This window comes from Molothrus ater, chromosome W, assembly GCF_012460135.2.
Source record: "Molothrus ater isolate BHLD 08-10-18 breed brown headed cowbird chromosome W, BPBGC_Mater_1.1, whole genome shotgun sequence".
Taxonomy (NCBI): domain Eukaryota; kingdom Metazoa; phylum Chordata; class Aves; order Passeriformes; family Icteridae; genus Molothrus; species Molothrus ater.
The window spans coordinates 8,880,327-8,906,897 of record NC_050510.2 but is presented as its reverse complement, the minus strand read 5'-3'; the positions used below and the strand labels follow the sequence as shown (position 1 = coordinate 8,906,897).

Below are 26,571 nucleotides of genomic sequence, written 5' to 3'. Positions count from 1 at the left end.
TCTCTCCATCTGGGGAACGTCTGCGTTGGGTACCAGAACCTCTGATCTGTACTGCCGAGATTTGGAGAAGGTCTTCTTTAATCTCCTCTCTGAGCTTCTTATGATTCTCCTCTATCTTGTCCTCTAATTTCTGCAGACGTGTTTCCACCGCTGCGATTCTGGCATGTGTTGGGCCATGTACAGCATCTGTATACGCTCGGAGCTTCTTCGCCATATCAAGCACAGTCTCATCCCTGCCATCTCGCTTCATTATGGCTAAAGCAGAAGCATACTCATGTGGCCCAAGTCATACAAGTTTTCACCACATCACAGATGTACATGGTACCAAGTCTGGATTCCTAGTTGTTATGTCATCTGAGAAGATAATCTCTGCCACTGCCATTTTTCTCAGGCATTGGATCCCTTCTTCTATAGTCTTCCATTGGGTTTGCTGCATATAGAGATCATCTGCACACAGGTATCTTTGTGCTACACTTTCCAAGACCCGTGCCCAGAGGCTGTGAGGGTTAGCCCCCCTCATCATTCCTTGGTCAATGATGGGATCATGTGACAGGGATCCCAAATGCCTTGCTTCCGTGGCGTCCAGAATTATAGCCTCACCTGCAGCATCCCAAAGATGGACTAACCAACTAATTATAGATTCATCAGATCGTCGAGTGTAATCCTTTCTTAGGCCACGAAGGTCCTTCAGGGAAAAGGACTCAATATTGTCTTCTTATTTTGTGCCTGTTGCTTTGACTCCTGATTTTATGTCAGGAAGTGTTGAGGGTCCTTCTCCTGTATCATCATCATCATCCACTGGTCGATCGGTCTTGTCTGTGCACTTTCCGCTTATAGTGCTAGTAGCAACAGCCATTGGTTGAAGCTTATTGTCTGGTTTAGCTGCTGGCTTAGGCTCACTATCTGGTTTAGATGCTGGCTTCAAGCCTGGGGTGTTGGCTGCAGCCTGAGTGACTGGGATAGCTGCTGATTTATCTCCCTGCTTCCCTTCCTCTGTCTGCAGCCCTACAGTAACTAGCAGTGTGCGATAAGCATATGCCAGGGCCCAGCTTACTGCAATGATCTTTTTCTCCTTAGGGTCATCATGGCACTTCTCTTTCAGGTATTTCCCCACCTCAGTTGGGTTCTTGTTGTAGTGCGTTTTTATATTTTGTAATACTTTGAAGTAGTTTTGTTTTGTATTCCCATATTTTTCCCAAATGGTTTATCCCAGACTGTACCACCCTCCCTTTACCCGTGTTATCCCTCTCCCGGGATGAGATCATCCCCAAACCCCCACCCTGGCTCTCTGTCAATCACTCAGCATCCCATCCCTCCATCCAGAAGTTTCTGTCCAGTTCGTCGAGTGATTAGCCAGAGGCTAGGGGTCAGCCCCCCAAGCCTTGCCCCATACGCTGCCCTATATGTCTATCCCCCAGTTCCCATCCCTCAGAGATACCTATTGGTTGGTAAAATGTTATCTACTTTTGGTTTCCACCTCCCATTAAATGTGACCCTGGCACATCTCCCGGGGCTCTCGGCAGGAGGCCCCTGAGGTGCAGGAGCTCCTTTGGGATCCTAATAAAACCTTGGATTAACCCCTGCTAAGAGTCAGCCCTTTCTCTTCTACCGATGTCTCTGGTGTCTCTTGTGCTGCAAAGGCACCCAGCCCAGGTGCCCTCAGCACCCTCGGGGCGCAGAGAGTGTCTCCCTGCTGTCGGCCGTGTTGGGGCTGCCCTTCCCGGTGTCTGCCGACTCGAGACTGGCCCAGGGTTCCTGAGAGGCTCGCAGAGAGACCGAGACAGGTTCTGAATTTGTTCCTGTTGAAAGTCCCAGACTATAGCATCAGAAAATTCCTTCAGGATTTGGCCCATATCCTCCCATTTCCCACACCACTCTGAATTTTTCATGCCTGGCTCTACTCCTAGGTCAGGGGTCTCATCAGCCCATCTAGAAATCTCAGCTCACATTCTAGAGAAGCTGCAGAACGTATAGAGCAAGCTTACCAGATTAAATACCAGAAAGATGGTATCATTAACATTCAGGGGAAACTGAACATTCCCTAATAGGGGGGTAACAGATTCAGAGGAGAAGAAGGAAAGCAAAGGCTGAAAAGCCTCATCGCCTGCTCCTCCTCTAACAAACTGGGTGCATAACCATAGCCATGAACCTTTCATACCTGGAACAGACCCCAGCATGTTTATAAACTTCTTACAAGTCATTACCACTAAGCCAGCAGGATAGCTATTCTGGTCACCGCTCCTCTGCTGTAAAAACTACATATTAGGGAAAATACTAGAGTTATTATTGGATAAGAAAATAAACCTAGGGACCATAGAGGTATTAAGATCTCAAAAAAACCTAGGGACCAGAAATTCATGCAAGCCTTCACCCCAAGAGACATTATGAATTCAAAAAACATGGCAATTAACTGCTTTATATCAACACAGAGTAATGGCGACCAAAATGCAGTCAGACCAGGGTTTTTTCCACTCTCTCAAACCATGTGTTGGGCGCCAAATTTTGTCTTGGTTTAGGGCAAATTTGGGAGAAAACCTCCAAAGGGGGCCCCTCCAGAAAGCAAACCCACACAGCTCCTCCCCCCAACCGGTTCGGGAAGGATTCCTCGGAGACAAGTGGAAAGAACCTGTTTATTTAACAGGCAAAACACCCCCCAGCACACAAAATGAACAATACCAGATGACAACACTCTTTCACCGCTCTGAAAAAGATGACAAATTCAGAAAGTCTCTCCTGGGAGTGGTCGCTCTGTTATCAGTCCCTCTGGTGCTGGGAATGGCAGCTGCAGGCTACAAGGTGCAAACTCTTGGTGTTTCCCAGGTCCCAGTCTGGAGCAGGCTCGAGTGGTTCCAAGAAAGGGAAAGAAAAAACAGTCCAGGGAAAATTCAGACTGCCTAGCTAAACTAACTAACAAGCAGAAGCAAAGAGCAAAGCAGGAGCAAAGCAAAAAGCAAAAGCCACACTATGTACTGCCTCGTCTCTGTGTCCCGCCAGCTGTGGGGGAGCAGGCTGATAACAAAACTTCGCTCTTCAGAGCCAGTCTTGAAGGCACAGAATGTAATATCCAGCATAAACAGAACACACGACTGGGGATACAAGCATCATCCTAGGACATGCACATACAAAACAACTGAGGAGGACCCGGGGATTCCACCCCAGCGGATCCACTGGTTATAACAATGAGGCTGGGGGAAGAAGGGAAAAGGGTGGAATTTTTGTTTGATACAGGGGCCACATATTCAGTTTTAAATAAAGCTTTAGTACCTGTGGAGAATGATTATGTTGTAGTGCGGGGAGCAACTCGAGGTATGCATTCAGTGTCTTGCATGCACATGGAGCCATCTGGAATGAGAAGGGACTGCTGACCTCACAAGGAATGTACATCAAACATGCGCAAAAAATAATTGGGCTGCTGGAAGCAGTTCAGCTGCCTGAAAAGGTAGCAAGTATGCATATTAAGGCTGTCTTGGTTTGGAAAGACAGGAGTCTGCTAAGGAAGGCAGGAGCCTCCCCTGAAATGGAGAATGTAAACTCTCCCCACCCCTCCAAATTGCTATAAATTTTAAATTAAGGGGGTCTTAGGCAAAAAATATGGGAGCAGGAAATAGCAGTTCTTTAATAGGGAAGAAAAAAAAATAAAAAAGATAAAATAAACAATGCAGTACACTAGAACAACACTGACAGAGTCAGAACTTAACCTCACACCCTGTGGGTCAGGGTGTTGATAGCAGTCTAATTGGAAATGTGGCTGCAGTCCTCCTGAAGTGTCAGGTGTGGTTCCGTTGGAGCAGGGGGTCCTGTAGAACAAGGTGTATTCTTCTTCCAAAGATCCAGTGGAAGAAGAGGCAGCTGCTGTTCTTCTGGGAAATCTAGTGGAGAAGCCGTGCTGGTGTTTCAGGACCTCTGGATTATATCTGGGTAGCAATGCTTGGCTCTTCCTTCTGGGTGGAGCATCTCACAATGGGATGTTATAGTTCTTATCAGTCATGCAGTGACATTCAATAGCCTGTTATCAGCAGATGTCCCCTCCCAAGGGAGGAATGATTGTGATCACTCAGAGAGAGTGATAAGGAAAATTGCTCACTTGACAAAAGACAGCTGCCATACAGATGTTAATAAAATACGTCTTGCCTTGCAATCTGGAGTGTTGTATTGCACTAAATAGTTTATTTAGTTGTTGTTTTTGCACTGGGTGATGGGGAATTTTTACTGGGTATGTCAGGTCACGTGGATGGTTTATTCCCCCTCCCTTTCACATGGTCTCTCCCTCACACACCCCCCCGTTATACACCCCTGGTGGTCTGGTCCTTGGTCACCCCTCCCCTTGCCCCTCCCCAAGCGTATCCCATTGGCCGCGCTCCTCTTTCCCCACCCCCATCCCTGGCGTATAAAACTCCAGTGCAAGGGTGCCACGCCCTCTTTTCCACCTGGGTGGTCACCGTCACCAGAAGTGACCCATCCAATAAACAGGATACTCGTCCCCACGTGGTGAAGAGCGCTTCTTGTCTCTTACTTTGTCTATGCAAGTGCGTGTGGGCCAGAGTCCAGAGCTAGCTGGATTTGGACTCATATAAAGCCCAGAGAGCCACGGATTACTGCATGTGGCGCCCACGTGGTCGTCTCCCACGACGGTCACGAAGGAGCTGGTAATTCCATGAGTGGATTACGTTAGCTTTTGGGACTTTCACCTTCCTCTGACTTCTTTGTTGTGTTTTTGTCGACAAGGAGGCTAGAGGGTGGAATCGGGTCCCCGCCGAGCACCCAGCGGACCGATTCTGGACGAGGACTTCTTTACAGCTGTCCCAGCCAACCAAAGTCCCCAAGTGGGGTGAGTATTCCCCGCGAGTCTTAGTGGGACCCCGGGGGGGCCCTCAGAGGGTGAGGGTGAGCTCCCGGTGCACGGAAAACCCGGTCCCGAGGAGGGTTTGCACGGTCTGCGCGGTGCATGTGGGCGGGGCGGCTCTGGTGCTCTAGCGGCACCTGTGCGCGGTTTCGGGGGTTGCGTGGTTCCAGCGCCGTGTTCCCGCGGCGCGTGGCTCCGGGGAGCGGCGGCACCATCGCGCGCAGCGCGATTCCGCAGCGCGGGAGGGTTTCGCAGTAAACCCGGTGCTGTGCGCGGGTTCCAGCGCGGGAGCTGCGCGGGCAGTACCGGCACAGGCGACTCCAGGCACCCACGCGGCAGCCGTGTGGCGCGGGGGGTGCCGGCAGCTGCTGCCCGCCTTTTTAAAAACCGCGCGGTCTGTAGGCAAACAGTACATCTCTCCCCCGGAGAGGAGCGGGGGGGAGGCTGCCCGGATTCTTTCCCGGATTGGCTGTGGACTCAGTGCTTTCAGTTTTTGTTTGTGTTGGCTGTAAGGAAGGTAGATTTATGTGCTGCAGAAAGCAAATATGGGTGCTAAGTTTTTTGTGGCACAGAGAATCATTTATCCCCTAGTTTTAGAAACCCTAAGTAGTGGAAACGTTACGGTTTCCAAAGCAGTTTTGAAACGGTTTATTCACTGGATATCTTTTCATTTCCCTCAGTTTACCCAGCAGAATGTTAATTCTGTCTCTGCCTGGGACAAAATTGGAGCCTTGTTAACAGCAAAAGCAAAACAGGGAGATGGGACAGTGTCTCAGTTTTTTCCTGTGTTCCTAGTGAATCAGAAAGAAGTCCTAAAGAGGGATTTGAAAGGACAGCCAGAGCAAATTTCCCCTCCTGCGGCTTCTCCTACCCCCGCTCCCAAACCCTCTGCCCCTGAACTGAGAGAGATGAGCGAGGCTCCCCGGCAATTTCAGGGTACCTGGCACTGCCACTGTTTCCCTGACCTCCCACCTCCCTCTCAGTACCCTGGCAGTTGTGCGCAGGCTGACAGAGCACCTTCCCTGCACCCCTCTAACTTAGTTCCTGCTACCCCGATTATCAGTTCTGACCCCCCCCTATTCCTAAAATGGCTGCCACCACATGGTTGGCATTCAGGATACTGCTGACCACATGGCCGGAGCCCAAAATGGCAGCATCCAAGTGTTTCAGCCCTCCACCTACCCTTCTCCCCACAATCCCTTTCGCCCACCTGTCCCCTCCCCCAACCCCTTCCAGTCTCACAACCCCTTCCTTCCCTTGGACACTCCTCCCCCTCCCTTCTTGTCCCTGCCCCCCGTTACATCATCCTGTGACCCCGCCCCTGGTTCCCACGGTTGCCCCGCCCCCCTGCCTGTTCCCCATGCCCCCCTTGCCTGAGTCCCAAGAGGGTGGGGCCGAGGGCTGGGGGGGTGGGCCCCTGCCTGGTTCCCATGGGGGTGGGGCAGGGGGAGGGGATGTCCCTCCTCCCAGTTACCAAGGTGCCAAGGTGGGGGGGGCAGAGGCAGGGGGTGTACCCCCTCCCAGTCTCCATGGGGGTGGGGTGAAGGGTGTTTCCCCACCTGTTTCCCAAGGCAGTGGGGCTGGGGGAGGAGGTGGTCCTCTTCCCGGTTCCCAAAGCAGTGGAACTGCAGGAGGGGGTGGTCCCCCTGCTGGGTCCCACGGGGGTGGGGCTGAAGGGGGAAACCCTGGGGTCCAAAACCGGGAGGAAGAAGTCATCCCCTTGGTAGCCCCTGTTCAATACACAGGTGGTAGGACTGGTCCTAGAACCTACCAGCCCTTCTCATATCACTCAAAGCGTGAGTTATGCAAAAGTCAATTAGAATTTGGGAGAAATAGTTTAATTTTTAGAAGCATGATGAGAGCTACATTAACATCCCTTGAATTTGTTCCTGCTGACATTGTAGACCTTTTCCGGTGCCTGCTTACCCAGTCAGAGTTTGATCTATGGGAAAGCTCCTGGAAGAGATCTCTCAGGGATCTCATGGAAGAACTTAAGCAAACCCCTCAGGGTACCAAAGATTTAGAAAATAATACCATTACTTATGAACATCTGTGTGGCGAGGGGGAGTGGGCTAAGCGTGAGGACCAAGCTCGGGTGTTGTCAAAATTTATTCTAGATAAGATTTCAAACGCTGCAGATAAGGCTTTAAACCAGCTACCAACTGTTGAAGCTAGTGGTAGTTTCCTTGACGTTAAACAGTCTCCTTCAGAATGTTTCTTGCAGTTTGTCGACCAGCTCCATGCACAGGTTGAGAGACAAGTACGGGACTCCAAGACAGAGATGGAGATAGTGAAAGAGATGGCACAGAGGAATGCCAATGAAGTCTGCAGCAGGGTGCTCCTAGGACTGCCTCTCAACCCCCCACCTATGCTGGCAGAGATGATGGAAGCCTATGCTAGAAAGGCGGAACTGTTTGCTGCACGGGAGGCGTGGTCAAGGCCGACAAACCCAGAGACGGTGGCAGCTGTATCTCCAGGAGTGAGGAGGCAACAGATGTCACCAGAACAACTTCAACATGTCGTTTGCTTCATATGCAAAAAAACCAGGACACTTTGCCCAGGACTGCCCCCAAAGCCAGTAACAAAAGACACCCTTCACACCAAAAAACGCCGATGCCAGCGCGAACCCACCCCGCGCCACGACATAAATGCAGCGGGCTTCCCTGAGGGGAAAACCTCCCTCAAAACAGAAAAGGGGGTGGAAGGGAAGCGGGGTGCGGGAACACAAAATAACCATTTACAGGATAAAATCTGGTGGTCTCACAAGCGTTTCAAGCTTGTGACCACCAAAGCTTTTGCTTTCAGGTCTACCCAGTGGACGGTCATTGGAGTGGACCTGCCAGAGGACTTGCAGAACTTAACAAAAGATCGCACAAGATTGGACAGTGAGTACTTTGTTATTGGGGACACTGCACACACACCCATGGAGATTGAGGTGGCTCCCATGACCATCAAAGGGGACATACCTAACCTCATTCTCCTGGCGCACTGTCCACAGCCACCCTTCTATTTGGCCAAGGGGCAAATCATCGCCCAGGCCATTCCTGTTCCAGCAGAAATTTCAGTAGATGACAAGGCACCAGGTGTATACTGGGCAGAAGTGGTTGGCGAGGACAAACCCATTATGGGATGCAACCTAATGCGTGGAACAGAACATCTCCACATGGAAGGGTTGCTTGACACAGGGGCAGATGTGACAATCATACCTGAAAGGTTGTGGCCATCACATTGGGATTTGCAGCCCGTGGCTGGTCAAATCCAAGGTGTAGGAGGATTCACACTGGCAAAGATATCAAAGAGCATTGTGCAAATTGAGGGACCAGATGGAAAATTTGCCAGCGTCCGTCCATTTGTTACTAATTACAAAGCTCCCTTGTGGGGTAGAGACACCATGTCCCCGTGGGGGGTCAAATTGGTCATCCCTAAGACACCCCAGGATTCTTAGAAGCAGCCACTGTGGAGCGCCTTGCCCACAAGTTAACATGGCTGAAAAATGATCTAGTCTGGGTAAAACAGTGGCCACTCAGTAATGAAAAGATAGAGGCGCTCAAGGGGCTTGTGGCAGAACAGTTGGCTAAAGGACACATTGAAGAGACATCAAGCTGCTGGAATTCCCTGGTCTTCATAATAAAAAAGCCAGGGAAGGATAAGTTGCAGCTCCTCCATGATTTAAGAGAAATAAGAGAATTGTGGACATGGGGTCCCTCCAACCAGAGATGCCCTCCCCAACAATGCTCCCCCAAAATTGGCAATTGGCTGTCCTAGACATCAAGGACTGTTTTTTCCATATTCCCCTACACCTGGAGGATGCACCACGGTTTGCCTTCTCGGTTCCTACCACCAATCGAAAAGCCCCAATGAAGCGCTACTACTGGAAAGTATTGCCTCGGGATGAAATGCAGTCCATCCATCTGCCAGGGGTACGTGGCTTCATTGCTGTCCCCCCAGTGCGTGCCCAGAAAAAGGAGGCAATCATCTGTAGTAAACCCCATGGATTTAGGAAAAGCACCATGGAGAATATGAACAATAGGAATGCTGAAACAGCAAAAGAAAATTCCTGTTTTCCTGTCCTCCACCCCTTAACCTATCTCTGTAACCCTATAAGGCAATGTCATGTTAACCCCTTACTATTGGTCAAGCTTGGATCCTTTCCAACCCTATAAAAGAAGCATACTGAACCCCATTAGAGGAGAAAGAAGAAGAGCAGAGACCCTTCACGGACCTCCCCAAATAAAGCCATCTTCGTGGAACAGCCTGCGCCTTCTCCTTCTCCTCTCTCTCCGTCTGCTGCAGCCTCAAGCCCAGGGCACCACTACCTAGCAAGCAGAGCTGAAATCCTGAGAGCTTGCAATCACTATAGAGCTGATAATCACCATGCTTGCTAGATGGTAGCCCTGCGGCCTTGGCATGAGCGAGCTAGCTTCAGGCACCCGGTCCCTACCCAGGGACTGAGCTCCTGAGCCCTAGTGCTCTGCTTTATTATAACGCCAAATGAGAGGCTTTATTAATCATCCTACACTACATGGATGATGTGCTTGTGTGTGCCCCCGATGACATAATACTCCAAGGCACACTTGACCTAGTGGTTAAAGTTTTAACCTCTGCTGGATTCCAACTGCAGGAAGACAAGGTTCAGAGGATGCCACCTTGGAATTACCTGGGCTTGCAAATCACTGCGCGGACCATTGTTCCACAGAAATTGGAAATTGACTTATCCCAAAACCCTAGCAGATCTCCATTCTTTGTGTGGGTCTTTGAACTGGGTCAGGCCTTGGCTGGGCCTCACCAACAGGGACCTAGCTCCCCTTCTCAATTTACTGAAGGGAGAGAGAGAGCTAGCCTCTCCCAGGGAACTGACCCCAGAGGCAAAAACCGCCCTCCAAAAAGTGCAGAAGGCTTTGGCCAAGAGGCAGGCTCATCGTTATAAGCCTGAGCTGCCTTTCGAATTCATTGTTTTGGGGAAGCTACCACACATACACGGGTTGATATTCCAGTGGTTTGAAGTACAAAAAGATCCACTTCTAATCATAGAGTGGGTTTTCCTCTTCCATCAGCAATCCAAAACCATCACACAGCTACAGGAGCTAATAGCTCAGCTGATCTGGAAGGTCAGGTTAAGATTGTGTGAGCTGGCCGGTTGTGACTTTGAGTGTATTCACCTTCCAGTCCACTTTTCTAAGGAGGGAAAGAGCTCTCCTGAGACGTTGACCAAAAAGACGTTCAACGACCTGCTCCAGAGCAATGCCAGTTTCCAGCTATCCCTGGACAGCTACAGTGGACAGGTATCAGTCCAGGCCCCGTCACACAAGCTGTTCAACAAGGAATTCCACCTCATTGCTCCTGAGAAAAGGAGTTGTAGGCCACTCAAGGCGCTTACAGTTTACACTGATGCATCCGGAGCATCCCACAAGTTGGTGATGACTTGGAGAAATCTCCAGACCCAGCATTGGGAAGCTGATGTTGAGTTTGTGGAGGGGTTGCCCCAGATCACTGAACTGGCCGCAGTTGTGAGAGCCTTTAAGAAGTTTTCGGAGCCAATTAATTTGGTTACAGATTCAGCCTATGTGGCGGGAGTAGTGTCCAGGGTGGAGCAGGCAGTTCTCAAAGATATTGAGGATGAGCATCTCCACAGGTTGCTCTCAAAACTAATTTATTTGGTTTCTCAGCGGGACCACCCTTTCTATGTGATGCACGTGAGGTCACACACCGATTTGCCAGTCGAGGTTGCAGAAGGTAATCGCAAAGCAGATTCCCTTTCCACCCCAGCAGAAATGGCACGCCTTCTAGACATCTTTCAAGAGGCAAAGCTAAGTCACCAACAATACCATCAAAATGTTCCAGGTTTAATCTGTCGGTTCCAACTAACACGAAGTCAGGCTCGAGCCATTGTGGCCACCTGTCCCAATTGCCAGCTTCAGGCAGTGCCATCCCTGGGTGTTTGGGTTAACCCCCGAGGCCTTGGGAGCTGCGAAGTGTGGCAGACAGACATCACACACATTCCCATTTTTGATCGCATGAAATACGTACATGTCAGCATAGACACATACTCAGGTGCGGTTTATGCCTCTGCCCATGCAGGGGAAAGGGCTGCGCATGCTAAACAACACTTGGTGCAAGCCTTTTCAGTATTGGGGGTCCCCAGGGAGATTAAGACTGACAATGGCCCAGTGTATGCCTCCAAGGAGTTCCTAGAGTTTTTCCAGCAGTGGGGAGTGGAGCATAAGACAGGCATTCCCCACTCCCCCACAGGTCAAGCTGTGAATGAGCATGCCCACCACACGCTCAAAGAGGTCCTGGCTAGGCAGGGCAATTCTGCAGTGTGGATGACTCCACAACAAAAGCTCTGTGTGGTGGTTTGACAGGAAATGTGTTTTCTGGGATGCTGTGGTTAGGCCAATGGATGTTCAGATTTTAATATTGGCACCTAATGTGGCCATTGGGACATTTGATCCGCCTCTGAGAACACGGAATTAAAAGCAGGGCTCTCCCCCTTGGAGGCTCTCTTGGGTTTCCAGCGGGAAAGACTTCAGGTCTCTCCCCCAGCCCAGCCGCTGGCTGGGCCGGGGGAGGGGAAAAGCCATGTGGCTGGGAGAGGTAGGCCTGACCCCGGGTGTGGAAGGGTGGAAGAGAGAGAGAGAGACACCGGGAGCCATCGGGCAGTCCCTCTCCCCCAAGGAGACAGAGAGAGAGAGAGAGAGAGCCTGTGCCTGGGACTGTTACCTTGAAATTTGATAAACATGTGCCTGTGCCTGCAGCATGGCTGAGAAGAAGGGGGGGGGTGAAGCCGGCCACTTGTAGGAGCTTTTAACCCCTTTTTCGGACAATAAAAACTTTACAGAACATTAATCTTTTCTAGAAGAGAGATAGAGTGAAGGATGAAGAAGGAAATGGGCAAGTGTGAGAGAGGTCTGGGCAAGTGAGAGATGTTGGAAGAATAGAGAAGAATCTTAGTGGGAAGAGATGATGGAGTGGCTTTTGCTGGACTCTTTTTGTATAGCCATGGACAGAACCATGTTCCTTGTGATACAGAGACTGCATTCTAGGGGAAGGCAATGCCTCAGGACCAAGAGGGTTCAGTGTGGGTACCCCTCGGCCCCAGGGGGTGAAAAATATGGGGGGGACAGATGTCCCAAAGTTGAGACTGCCTTTTTGGAGTGGGACAAAGCATCCTTAAAAGTCGACCCTAGAAGCAGCTCTGGTCCGTGTTCAGTGGTGAGAGCGCTGGACATAAAAGGAAGAGGTCACCATTGGCACAAGAAGGACTCCTTCTCCTCTTGATGAACTGAGGATTGAGTATTCTGAAGGGTGGTGCCGGACCGAGAGTCGATGATTTGGGGGATGTATTGTATTGGGAATTTGGTGGGGAGGAGGAGGAGCTATTTTTGTGAAGTTTTCATTTTCCTTGTGTGTTTTTTTTTTCTCTCCCTTTTCCTTGTAGTTTAGTTAATAAATTCTTTTTTTTTTTCCTAAGTGGGAGCCTGCTTTGCTTATTCCTGGTCACATCTCACAGCAGAAACCAGGGAGAGGGTATTCTCATGGGGGCACTGGCATTGTGCCAGTGTCAACCCATGATACTCTGCAAAGCCCTGTTTACCATCAATTTTCTGAATTGTTCATTTGAAAACATGAACCCTCCAGTAATACATCATTTCAATAATAACAATCGGTTTAAGTCGTCACAGCGTCCACCAGTTCTCATTAAGGACCCAGAAACTTGGGAAACCAAGGGTCCTTATGAGCTCGTCACCTGGGGGCATGGTTACGCGTGTGTATCCACCCCCTCAGGCCCTCGATGGATACCCCAAAAGTGGGTAAAACCTTTCATCCCCAAAAATCCAGCTCCAGCGGACGGGGATAAGAAGCAAGCAGCTATCTCCTCCAAGAGAAGACGCCACCAGAAAAAGAAGGAAGAATCTTCCTAAGAGAGTTAGCTGCATTCCGGCAGACCCATGAACTTGTGTTTTTTAAAAAAGGTTTGTTTTCCTTTGTAGAAAAGAAAATCTACCTCCTACCTAACTTCACGATGAACCCTGTCCAAGTTGTCATCCTGTTCACGCTGAGCAGTCTCACAGCCGTGTGGATCATTCCTCAGCCACGCCAAAACATCTGGGTGACACTGGCACAGACGCTTCAATAGGAAAATATATGCCTGTCCACAGCAGCAGCGAAAGACCCAATGTCTACCTGTCTGGTAGGGATTCCATTGCAAGCTGGAGAGTTCACAGACAATTTAGACACACCTATACCTCCCCCAAGTCCCAAACCAAATCACACACAACCACACAATATCTGTCACCAGTGAGCTGTAATGATTAAAAACCCTATAGAGGAGTGGCTGCCAAAGTTACCCAGAGCTGCTCAGGAGCCTCAAGAGTTAGAGCTGTTGGGCTCCTCCCCTGCACCATACTGCATACATTTCTTCTTTATCCCACGTTCCAACACCAAACCTTTTAACAACATTAAACAGTATCGAGAGGAATTCACTGCCAAAAGGTGGTGTAAGGTTTTAAGCCATGTTGCAGCAGACAATCCATACCATTCACATCCCAAAAGCCTCCCTAAAGGTTTGTTTTTAATTTGTGGAGATTGGGCGTGGGCAGGAATCCCTTCTCAGCTTTTGGGAGGGCCATGTACCATCGGGTGGTTGTCCCTGTTGGCACCCAACCAAACCATGATTGGCAAGTGGACTCAAAAGAACAATTTGGTCAGCAAAATTCTAAAGAGAAGCGTTGACAATTTGGACCCAAATTGTGATGCAGAAATCTTTCATTGGGCCAATTCAAAAAGAGTTGCTGTATCCCTGTTCCTTCCCTGGGTTGCAGCAGCCAAAGCTCTAGGTGAATTGGGCCACCTAGAGTGCTGGGTAGTCAAACAGGCAAACTTGACATCCTTGGCCGTCAGCTCCCTCCTAGTGGATGAGGAGATTACCAGGCAGGCCACACTCCAAAATCGTGCAGCCATAGATTTCCTCCTGCTGCTGCATGGACATGAGTGCCAGGAATTTAAAGGACTGTGCTGCATGAACCTAACATCAAAAGCACCCAACGTCCACGCAGCTCTCCGAGAAATGAAAAGCCTGATTGGACGAGTCAAGCAGGAATCCGAGGACTGGTTCAGCGGATTGTTCAAGGACTGGGGACTCTCAGGGTGCTGGACCTCTATAATTAGGACAATTTTGTTGGTTTTTGTTGTTCTTTTCCTAGTCATGTTAGCATTTGGTATTCTACGTCGCATACTTTTAAAGGCTATCAACGGTTTGGTCTCCAGTACCGCAGAAGTCAACTGCTCAGAGTTTGTAGAACTAAAGCAAATTGACAGGCCCGCAAACCATGATTGGCGGACAAATTCATAATCAGCAGCAGAAATAGTCCGATGCATTTCCTTTTAATTTTAGTTAACAGACAAGGTGGAGGTGTTGTATTGCACTAAATAGTTTATTTAGTTGTTGTTTTTGCACTGGGTGATGGGGAATTTTTATTGGAATGTCAGGTCATGTGGATGGTTTATTCCCCCTCCCTTTCACATGGTCTCTCCCTCACACACCCCCCCGTTATACACCCCTGGTGGTCTGGTCCTTGGTCACCCCTCCCCTTGCCCCTCCCCAAGCATATCCCATTGGCCGCGGTCCTCTTTCCCCGCCCCCATCCCCTGGGGTATAAAACTCCAGTGCAAGGGTGCCACGCCCTCTTTTCCACCTGGGTGGTCACTGTCACCAGAAGTGTCCCATCCAATAAACAGGATACTCGTCCCCACGTGGTGAAGAGCGCTTCTCGTCTCTTACTTTGTCTATGCAAGTCTGTGTGGGCCAGAGTCCAGAGCTAGCTGGGTTTGGACTCATATAAAGCCCAGAGAGCCACGGATTACTGCACTGGAGCAAAGGCACACCAGAGAGTGAGCTCAGAATCGGAAGAAAGAAATGAGCTGGCGGGTAGAGAGGCAAAGGAAGCAGTGAAATGTGAGGAAACTATTGAAAGATCTCTAATTCCAGATGGACAAATTTCCCTTGAAGATAGTCCAGAATATAATAAGAAAGACAGAAAACTAATCAAAGATCAAAAAAGGACATACAACCAAGAAGGGTGGGCCACAATTGAAGGGAAGCTGGTAATCCCTTGTCATTTGTTGTGGTCACTAGTAAGGGAGGAGCACCAGAAAACACAATGAGGAATAGATGCCCTGAACACCTATTTGGTTGAAAGAATCATTGCCAGGAAATTATACGCCACTATTACTCAAGTGACCTGACAGTGTGATCTTTGCCTCCAGGCTAACCCCAAAAATACCCCCAGACCAAAACTTGGTCATGGACCTGGACAGCAGTGGCAAATTGACTTTTCACAACTCCCAAGGAAAGAGGGATATCGGTATTTATTAGTATTAACAGATACATTTTCAGGATGGCCAGAAGCGTTCCCCACCAGAACTGTCAGGGCTCAAGAGGTGACCATGGTATTATTACAAGAAATAATACCACGCTTCAGAGTTCCAGCCACAATATCCTCAGATAGAGGATCACATTTCATTTCCAGAATAGTGCAACAGATTAGTAGCCACCTAGGCATAGATTGGGAACTTCACACTCCATACCACCCCCAATCAAGCAGCCAGGTAGAGAAAATGAATCATTTGATTAAGCAGCAGATTGTAAGACTGGAGCAAGAAGTTAATCTATCCTGGCCCCAAGCTCTTCCACTGACACTATTGCAAATTCAAACTAAACCTAGAGCTAAAGAAAGGCTAAGTCCCTTTGAAATGCTTTATGGAAGACCATATGGAATACAAAAGGGAATGTCCACTTACATTGGGGAGGTAACATTGGCCACCTACATGGTGGCTTTAAGCAAACAGCTCAGAGAAATTGAGAAACATGTAGCTGGAACTCAGAGCAGGGAGCTAGATGGACCAGTACATAACATACAGCCTGGAAATTATGTATATGTTAAGTCTCTTACTGAGACAAAGTAGAAATTCTCCAGAATAGAAATCCATTTTGATTTAGGTGAAATGTACAGCTTTGAGTCTGTGTAGCCTGACTGCAAGGCCTAGGCTCAAGGGAAACTGCTTCAATGAAGGACAGAGATAAGGGAGGGGAGACAGAGGGTGATAGAGAGAGACAGAGAGACTGCTGTGAGAGCAGGTCAACCTGACCTAGGAATTCTTACTGATAAAGAAGAACTAGTGGCAAATGTCACACGAAATTTGTAAAAATGAATATGTATGAACCTATTGTGAAATTGTATGCATATGTATCTGAGAGGGGGATAAAAAGAGACCTGAAGTTCCCAGAGGTACGCATGTCATTTTAGGGGAACGATTCCCACATGCATCCAGCGCTGAAATAAACATACCGGCTTTACAACTTTCACAAAAGTTGAAGAGTTTTGATTATCTCCACAAAACATTCTAGCACCCCAGATGGGACCGTCTCTGTCCCCGCAGGGGCAGAAGGGATAGATGGACCTCCAAGGCGCGCCCCAGGATTTTCCCAGAGGAGCTCTGCTTGCCTCGGCTTGCCTCCTGCAGAGACAAAGACCTGCTGGCCTGCGGAGGATACGGTATTGAGGGGCCCCCAGGGGAAAAGAGAGATAGGACGGCTGAATAAGTTGTTAAGAGACGTCTGGGTGCTCGGCCTGTGGATGCAGCTGATAGAGCAGCTGGACTAGAGATGGGGGTTCACTGTCTGATAGAGCAGACCGCTAGTGACCCTGGGGGTGGGTCGAGTGAACCTGTGTGTGTGTGTGGTGTCCGGACACTGTATCATTGTATGGTTAATGCATTGTGTGTGTAATCGTGCGAGTGTGTAGCGTATGAAAAAGAGAGCGAACAAGTGAGTTCACCCATGGCACGGGGGGGTGAGTTCTACCCGTGTTTGAAGTGGCCGAGTGAAGCTTGAAGCACTGGCTGCGGCAGGCTGTAAGGGCAGAGAGTGCCCTGCGGAGAAGTGGAACAAATGGAGAAACAACAGTGAAGGTATTTATTGTATTTAAATGTGGTGATTTGTGTAGATTTGGCACATTTTAACTGTGAGTATGAGTTCAAGGAGTTCCTTTGCCCCGGTAGTTTGGACTTGATCTCTGGAATTTTACTGTGTGCTGCTATTTTGATTGTGTCCAGAGAAAGCTGATGTGGGTAAATGCTGAATTATTGTATGCTGTGTTGTGTTGAGAAAAGTGGGCACTTTGAAAGATATGCCCTTTCCCAGTGATTTTGTGTGGTTCTTCCACCGCATTGTGGTAATTCAATTCTCAGATTGTATAGTGGTGTTTGTAGAGATTTTAAGATTTTGTTTGCAACAAGTGTAGCATTTTACACAGAAGAACTATAGTATGGTGATTTATGTTTAACTGTAGTAAAGCGAATTAAAAGAATTCCAAGAATTCCCCCCCCCAGCAATTCAAGCCCTGGCTCTAGTAAATTTGAGATAAGGATTGTGTGTGTGTCTGTGTTTGTAGGCATATCAGAGTTTTTGCTGTAACAAGCACAGCAAGGCAGTAAAGTGAATGTCAGTAGAAACAATGCTTTAATTAAATTGTGCAAGAAGAGAACTAGAAAAGACTGACATTTTGTAAAACAGAGTTTAGATAGAAGAGATGAATGAGTTTATGGGACTTCAGTGGGTATTACAGTAAGCTTAGACTGAGAACAACCTGCCGTAGAGGTTAAGTGATAAACGCCGAAGTGATAAACGGGATAGCCTGCAGGCAATTCCTGAGAGATTTTAGTGCATTGAGAGGCTGGCACCTTATATGCAATGCAGAGTTTTTGAGAGGCGCTGGTATTGCTGTTCTGTGTCTTAAGTGTAAATTAAAGGTTCCTGATCAAGCCAATTCAGAACCTGAGATCTTAAAGCTTGTGTGTAGAGAATCACATCTAATACCTGCCACCTGGATGTCTGTGTATGAGGAAAAACTGAGAAGAGACACTGTGAGGCTTGGGGGGAAACAAGATAGCATAAGGAGAAAGAGATAATGAGAACTAACCAGAGCAAAGAAGTTCCTGAACTAGCCCCTTTTGGGAGGGGCTCACTGGGACAAGGCTGCCAGTAGGGGCAGCTCAGAAAATAAAAAGATTTATAATACCTCATTACAGTTAATGCTGTTTTAAAATGGGAAAGTAAATGAGATCAGGTCCCGTATGCTGATGTGATTTTTTGCCTTAAGAAATCGCCCAGAATGGCAGAGTAACTGTGGGTTCAGAGCTCCCTCTGACCTACTAGTGTAGCCCTTGAAAAAAAAAAAAGAAAAAAAACAAAGCAAAGAAGGCAAATCAAACGTGTTGTTCAGCATGCAGCATAAGATAGCAATGTATGAAGTCAGACAAAGATTATCATGCTGAAACGCAAAGCGATTACAATTCGCAAAATGAGTACATATGATTTGTTAAAGGCTCCTCCTAAGGTAAGGGAGGAAAGATAAAGATGACCTCCCCAAAAAAGAAGAGGACCCAGACTCCAAAGTTATACCCATTCACACCCATCCCCCTCCTGGCAGTCCAATTTCATCCAGAACTAGAAGGTAACAGACAACTCTGTGAGAGGCAGTGAGATCAGAAGAAAGAAAAGGGTAGAATTTTAGTTGATACAGGGGCCATATATTCAGTTTTAAATAAAGCTTTAGTACCTGTGGAGAATGTTTATGTTGTAGTGTGGAGAACAACTGGCCAGTCTGAGAAGGCATACTTTTGCAAACCTTTAAAGTAACATGTGTATTTAGAAGCTTTTGTATATACTCAATTTGCTAAACATTCTCAAATGAAGAAGTTACTCTAGAAGCAAATCATATAAAGATGTTAGGCTTAACATTAACAGCCATTGAAATTAGGAAAGACATTAGTAAAGAGATATTAGAATAAGTAAATAAGTATTTTTGAGGGTATGGGCCTCTGCTGTACAGGGTGAAAAATGCCCCCCCATAGTAATCAAGCTTAAAGAAAGAACACAACCAGTGAGAATTGAGCAGTACCCCCTCAAAAAGAAGATAGGGAAGAAATCAGCCCAATAATTGATAGTAATGGATTGAGAGCTGTCAATAAGATAACAAAGAATTTATACCCTGTGGTAGCAAATCCATATACTTTATTAACTTGTTTAACACCTGAGCTAACCTGGTTTACTGTTTTAGACATGAGAGATGCCTTTTTTTGCCTCCCTATCCATGAAGCCAACCAGAAAATTTATGCATTCGAATGAGAAAGCCCTAGAAGCAGTGCAAAACACAGCTCACTTCGTCCATGTGCCTGAAAGCTTCAAAAATTCCCCCACTCTGATTGGAGAACAACTTGCAAAGATCCAGAGTCCTGGGAAGCTCCACAAGAAGAATGGAGGCTGTTGCAGTACGTAGATGATCTTCTAGTAGCCACTCAGACGAAGGAAGCATGTGTGGCCTAGACAGGAAGCTTTCAAATTTCCTAAGACTCCAAGGATACAGAGTATCAAAGAAAAAGGCACAGGTAGTGAAACAGAAAGTAATCTACCTAGAGTACAAAGTGAGTGCTAGGCAACAGACTTTAGGGCAGGGAAGCCATATGCCAAACCCCAAAACCCCAGACAACAAAGGAACTCCGAACCTTCTTAGGCATAGCAAAGTAGTGCCAGCTGTGAGTTTTTAATTATAGACTGCTCGTCAAACCCCTCTATGCTCTTATTGCCAATAGAAACAGAGATCTCCAGTAGACAAAAGAAGCCACACGGGCCTTTCACCAGCTAAAGAGTGCCCTCATGTCAGCTCCAGCTTTGAGACTTCCAGATGTAAGTAAACCATTCTTTCTATTTTCCCATGAAAGACAAAGAATTGCCCTGGGAATACTGGCTCAGGACTTGGGTCCATACCAGAAAGCAGTTGCTTACTTCTCCAAGCAACTAGATGCAACAGCCAAAAGATGGCCAAGTTGCCTCAAAGCTGTAGCAGCAGTCATGCTGAATATTCAAGAGGCACCCAAGTTTACCCTGAGACAAAAATGACTGTGCTAGTGTCCCATACAGTGTCCGCAGTACTGGCAGTAAAAGGCAGCCACTAGTTCTCACCACAGAAGTTCCTGAAATACCAGGCCATCATGGTAGAGCAAGACGATGTAGAGATAGTAGTGACTAATACTTTCAACCCAGCTTCTTTTCTCAGTAGAATCAAGGAGAAGCAGTACACCACGATTGCCTAGAGACCATTGAAGCTACTTACTCCAGATGCTCAGACTTGAAAGACACTCCTTTAGATGATGCAGAGACCTAGTTCACTGACAAGAGCAGCTACATTGCCAGTAGAAAGCGACATGCTGGATACACAGTAACTACCTGCAGAGAAGTAATAGAGTCTAGACGCTTACCAACAGGTACCTCTGCACAGAAGGCCGAGATAAATGCACTGACCCATGCCTTAGAAACAGCAAAAAGAAAAGAAAATAAACATCTATAAAGACTCGAGGTATGCATTCAGAGTTGTGCATGCACATGGAGCCATCTGGAAGGAGAGGGGACTGCTAACCTCACAAAGAAAGAAGAGACAATCCGGCTGCTGGAAGCAGTTCAGCTTCCTGAAAAGGCATATTAAGGCATACCAGAGAGTGAGCTCAGAATTAGAGGAAGGAAATGAACTGGCAGATGGAGAGGCTAAGAAAGCAGCAAAAGGTGAAGTAATTATGGACAGATTTTCCTCAAAGGTAAGCCAGAATATAATAATACTAATCAAAAGAGACATGCAACAACAAGGGGTGGGCTACCATTGAAAGAAAGCTAGTAATCCCTTCCCATTTTCGTAGTCACTAGTGAAAGAAGAGCACTAGAAAACACACTAGGACCTAACTACTTAAAAGCTTTTATAAAGTGTAGCTCCTTTCCCAGAATGACCAAAGCTGCCAGTGATACAGAGTGCATCGAAATGAAGTGTTGACTTTGAAGTAGTAGTTTCCACAGGCTTTCTAGAACATACATCTGATTGAAAGAATCGTTGCCAAGAATTTATATACCACTATCACTCAAGTAAACCGACAGTGAGATCCTTGCCTCCAGACTAACCCCAAAAATACCCCCAAGCCAAAATTCGGTCAGACTGGGAGAGGCCATGGGCCTGGACAGCAGTGGCAAATTGACTTTTCACAACTCCCAAGGAAAGGGAGGTATCAGTATTTACTGGTATTGACAGATACATTTTCAGGGTGGCCAGAAGCATTCCCCACCAGAACTGTCAAAGCTCGAGAGGTGACCAGGGTATTATTACAAGAAATAATACCACGCTTCAGAGTTCCAGCCACAATATCCTCAGATAGAAGATCACATTTCATTTCCAAAGTAGTGCAACAGATTAGTAGCCACCTAGGCATAGATTGGGAACTTCACACTCCATACCACCCCCAATCAAGCAGCCAGGTAGAGAAAATGAATCATTTGATTAAGCAGCAGATTGTAAGACTGGAGCAAGAAGTTAATCTATCCTGGCCCCAAGCTCTTCCACTGACACTATTGCAAATTCAAACTAAACCTAGAGCTAAAGAAAGGCTAAGTCCCTTTGAAATGCTTTATGGAAGACCATATGGAATACAAAAGGGAATGTCCACTTACATTGGGGAGGTAACATTGGCCACCTACATGGTGGCTTTAAGCAAACAGCTCAGAGAAATTGAGAAACACGTAACTAAAACTCAGAACAAGGTGCTAAATAGACCAGTACATAAAAAACAGTCTAGAGATTATGTATATGTTAAGCCTCTTGCAGAAAAGACTTTAGAACCACAGTGAGAAAGACCACTGCAAGTACTTCTCACCACCTTCACTGCAATCAAGATCAAAGAGCAGAATGCCTAGATCCATCACTCCCGAGTGAAGAAGGCCCCAGGAGCCCCTTAGAGAGTGACATCAAGAGACAATGAACTGATATTAAGCTTACTCAGACAAAATGAGTATATTGCAGTCAAGAGTAGTTTGTAATTTCTGAGATAAAAGATCTAAACCTATCCACTGTAGTAATTCACGAAGATCAAGTATATGAAGAGCAGGAGTGGCAGGAACAAGAACTGTAGACACTTCAAAAGATCAAGAGAGAAGAAATCAAAATAAAGTGCTAAGTGGTCAAGAAGATGGCTTATGAGAGACCAGATGCAATTAGTGTCTCAATCTCTCCCGTATACAGGCACCAAGAAGTTTGTGATAGCTTAAGTGAATCAGACTGTTAGTGTAATTTCACCTTGATATAGCCTGTAGAAGTTACCTGCCTTTAGGCTCGAGTTGCTATCAGGCTCTCATTTAAATTTAAAATAGACACTGCAATTTTTACAACAGCAAGACCTTATACAACCCACACTGAGACTCAAATAGTTCAGACCCAACCCAAACTTGAACCTGAAGTGTATGAAATAGACCCCTACATAGTGAAAAATGTGGGTCAACAACAACTGTTGTTCAATCCAAAATGGTCTCTCAAACGTTTTGAGTTGCTAATGCAAATTAACATTTCAAAAATCCAACCAGCCTGCTCCTCTTTCCTAAGAACATCCTTTGAGAGCTAGACAATGTAGTTACAAAGATAAGTATACCTCAGGCGCAGAATAAGAAAAGATCTAACTGAGATATTAGAGACAAAATTGAGAGTTTTGAATAGAATTGATTCAGAAATACTGATGAACAAGCTGATCACTGCAGCAGGTGGTCTAGCAAAATTGAAGCAGCCTTTACAGTCATCTCTATTAGCATTAAGAACTAGTCAGTGGCAGATTTCAAAAGTACTGCCAAAGTGGGAAAAGGCCAGGAACCAAGACCACAAGTTAATAGTAGAAGCACTTAGTACAGTTCAAGATAATATGTCTTTAGCTTTCAGTTGTATACAAGCACAGTTATAGATGCAAGCAACAGCAGCTCTGATCATATGGGAAAGGGGTGAAGGTAATTTTCCAGCTGAAATTCGGAAAGTTGTCTGAGATAATGCGATTGATTTTGAAAAGAAGTTTCAATCCTGGTAGACTGTGGTAAATTTCGCCTATTATCCTGCTTCTAATGTGGCCACTGCCTTTGTGCTTACCATATGTAATGCCATTGTTTACGTTATCCATCCCATCATTGCACTAGGATTAAATCATAAAAAACCAGTGCTCTACCTTTCAGAACAGAGTGTGGGCACGAAAAGTGAATGAAAAGTGGCAAACAGTAAACTTAGAATCCTGCAATTCTAGAGAACAGCTGAGATTCATTTGTGAAAGCAATACTATTAATGCCCAAGATGTGTGTCTAGACTCTGAACAGAGTATTTGCCACTTTGAAGTTCATCCAGTCACTGACCAGAAAACTGTGCTCGTATATACTAGTAAAAGTTGTGTGTGCCTGAGAACTGCTTGTGCTGCTGTAAAAATTGATAACAAGGATGTTATTTTGTCTAGCAGAAATCGTTTTAATTTTTGTATTTGTAATTTTGTTAAGATTATCAGGTGTAGTTTTTCGTACTTGGCCCCCCGTGACATCCCACCAGTTGATTAAAACCAATTACACAATGTATCACAGACTATCACCTACTCCTATTAGAATAGACCTTACATTAGTAAAACAATTAATTAAGCACCAAGACCTACTAGAGATCTTGAAGAAAAACCCAAGAAAGCAGAGAGAACTGTCCAACATGATACAAAAAGAAATAACTAGAATTCTGCAAAGAATAAAACAAAATGCAGATCACCACTGGTGGGATGAGGTCTTTAGGTAGTCACCAACTGCAAATGAAATCTTTAATAAGTTGTGTGATCCCATTGTAGTTTTGTTAATATTAGTTAGAATAAGTTTAAGATTATCCATTATATTGCTAATTTAGAATTAGCGAATACTACAGCGAGTAGCTGTGTTAACCTCCTTATCAAACGCAAATGGTAAAGCATTAAGAGACACTTATTGTCGTAAAAGTTTGCATTAAGTAAAAGAATTTACTTATTTTCTAGAAAAGGGGGGAAATGAGACAGAGTGGAAATTCTCCAGAATAGAAATCCATTTTGATTTAGGTGAAATGTACATCTTTGAGTCTGTGTAGCCTGACTGCAAGGCCTAGGCTCAAGGGAAACTGCTTCAATGAAGGACAGAGATAAGGGAGGGGAGACAGAGGGTGATAGAGAGAGACAGAGAGACTGCTGTGAGAGCAGGTCAACCTGACCTAGGAATTCTTACTGATAAAGAAGAACTAGTGGCAAATGTCACACGAAATTTGTAAAAATGAATATGTATGAACCTATTGTGAAATTGTATGCATATGTATCTGAGAAGGAGATAAAAAGAGACCTGAAGTTCCCAGAAGTACGTATGTCATTTTAAGAGAACGATTCCCACATGCGTCTGGCGCTGTAATAAACATACTGGCTTTACAACTTTCACAAAAGTTGTAGTTTTGATTATCTCCACAAAACATTCCAGAAAAGACTGGAATCACAGGGGGAAGGGCCATTCCAGGTGCTTCTCACCACCATCTCCGCGATCATGATCAAGGAGCAGAATGCCTGGATCCACCAGTCTCAAGTGAAGAAGGCCCCAGAAGCCCCTTGGATAGTGACACCAGGAGACAATGAACTGAGACTAAAACTTACTCAGGCAAAATGAGCATATTGAGGCTGGGGGTAGTTTGTAATTTCATTTACAGAATTGTTTTGTGTGTAATTATAATTGGAGTCTTGGAATTAGAGAGTACCTCTATCCAAAATGATGCTGTTTGGCCATGGTCCCAGGCTTTTAATCAGTATACTGGATCCATGGGAGAACCTTCTGAGATAAAAGATTTAAACCTATCCACTTTAGTAATCCACGGGAATCAGGTATATGAGGAGCAGGAGTGGCAGGAATGGGAACTGTGGACACTTCAAGGGATCAGAGGAGAGGAAATCAGGGTAGGATGCTATAGTAGGATGCTATTCCAGCTGGGGAATAATGAGCCTTGACTCCATGATTTCAGAAGGCTGAAGAAAAGCTTTATTAAGCTCTACTATATTATCCTAAAAACTATACCACTATACTAAAACTATACTAAAGAAAAAACCCATGACCCTTTACAGACAGTCATGACACAGCTTTGACCTAATTGGTCAATCAATCCAAAACCCCATCACCAGTGTCCAGTTAAGAAATCCCTTTTGGTAAACAATCTCCATAACACATTCCACATGTTCCAAACAACATATGCAGCAAGTAGAGATAAGAATTGTTTCTTCTTCTTTCTCAGAGCTTTCTCACAACCTCTCAGGAAAATCCTGGGAGAGAATTAAGTCTCTCTGTTCAAAGAATATGTAAATACCACAGGATGCCAGATGGTCAATGAGACCACTCATGAGAGGTCAAATCAAATCAGTATCTCAGCCTCTCCTGTATACAGGCACCGGGAGGTTTGGGATAGCCCAAGTAAATCAAATTGTTGGTCTAAATTCACATTTATACAGCCTGTAGAAGTGACTTGTCTTTGGGCTCATGATACTATCGGGCTCTCATTTAAATTTAAAATAGATGCTATATCTTTTAGAACAGCAAGACCTTATACAACTCAAACCAGTATTCAAGCAGTTCAGGCCCAAACCAAACTTGAATCTAAAGTATATGAAATAGGCCCATACGTAGGGAGGAATATGGGTCAACAACAACTGGTTTTCAACCCAGAGTGGTCTCTCAAACGTGTTGAATTGCTAATGTAAATGAACATCTCAGAAATCCAACCAGCCTGCTCCTCTTTCCTAAGAACATCCTTTGAGAGCTAGACAATGTAGTTACAAAGATAAGTATACCTCAGGCGCAGAATAAGAAAAGATCTAACTGAGATATTAGAGACAAAATTGAGAGTTTTGAATAGAATTGATTCAGAAATACTGATGAACAAGCTGATCACTGCAGCAGGTGGTCTAGCAAAATTGAAGCAGCCCTTACAGTCATCTCTATAGGCATTAGGAACTAGCCAGTGGCAGATTTCAAAAGTACTGCCAAAGTGGGAAAAGGCCGGGCACCAAGACCACAAGTTAATAGTAGAAGTGCTTAGTACAGTTCAAGAGAATGCGTCTTTAGCTTTCAGTTGTATACAAGAACAGTTATGTGCAACAGCAGCTTTGATCATACAGTGTTGTATTGCACTAAATAGTTTATTCAGTTGTTTTGCACTGGGTTCCGTATTATTGCACTGAATAGTATGTTTGTATCCTCATGGGATTCCCCTCTTTTATCACATGATCTTTCCCTCCCCCAAAACCCCCAGTGGTAATGGTTTGTCCCAGGTTTACTCCTCCCCTTGCCCCTTCCTCATTTGTATCCCATTGGCTGTGGGCCCCTTCCTCCGCCCCCCTTCCCCTGAGCTTAAGTCTCCTGGGAGGAGACCCTGACCTCTCTCTTCTCCCTGGGATGTCGCCTGAATCCTGAGGTGACACCTATCAAGGAATAAAAATAGGACTTTGGTCCCAAGAAGGAGAGCACTTCATGTCTTTTACTTTTGTCCTTGTAAAGGCTTCAAGGGGCCAAGGGTCCAGAGCTAGTTCGATTGGACCCAAAAGGCCCCAGGAGAAACCAGCCAATTTAAAGTACAGTGTCGCAGTGCCACTCCAAGTGTGTGCTCGGAGCCATCCCGGCTTGCTCTGGCACAGTGAGCAGCGAGGGACACTCTTCCGTTCCTCGGGAGGTCAGGAGAGCAGCTAAGGCTTTCACCTTTCAGACGAGACAGCAGCACGACGTAGGTAGAAGAAGGAGAGTGGACTCCAGTTGGGGGCAAAGTCCAGGTTTGTTCCAGAGCTCAAACAAAGTCCCA

The 26,571-nt window shown here is 46.3% G+C and overlaps 1 protein-coding gene across 1 annotated transcript; it reads left to right on the top strand.

Moving 5' to 3' along the window:
• The first annotated feature begins 4,790 nt into the window (after positions 1–4,790).
• On the top strand, positions 4,791–9,095 carry LOC118701535 (uncharacterized). Its single transcript, XM_036406191.2, has 2 exons — positions 4,791–4,828; positions 7,054–9,095. Exon 2 carries the CDS (start codon positions 7,125–7,127, stop codon positions 8,286–8,288), a length of 1,164 nt encoding a protein of 387 aa, XP_036262084.1. The 5' UTR covers positions 4,791–4,828; positions 7,054–7,124; the 3' UTR covers positions 8,289–9,095.
• Positions 9,096–26,571: the final 17,476 nt, after the last annotated feature.

Coding starts and splice junctions, on each gene's coding strand:
- LOC118701535 (XM_036406191.2), top strand. CDS start 7,125: ATGGAGATAGTGAAAGAGATGGCACAGAGGAATGCCAATGAAGTCTGC.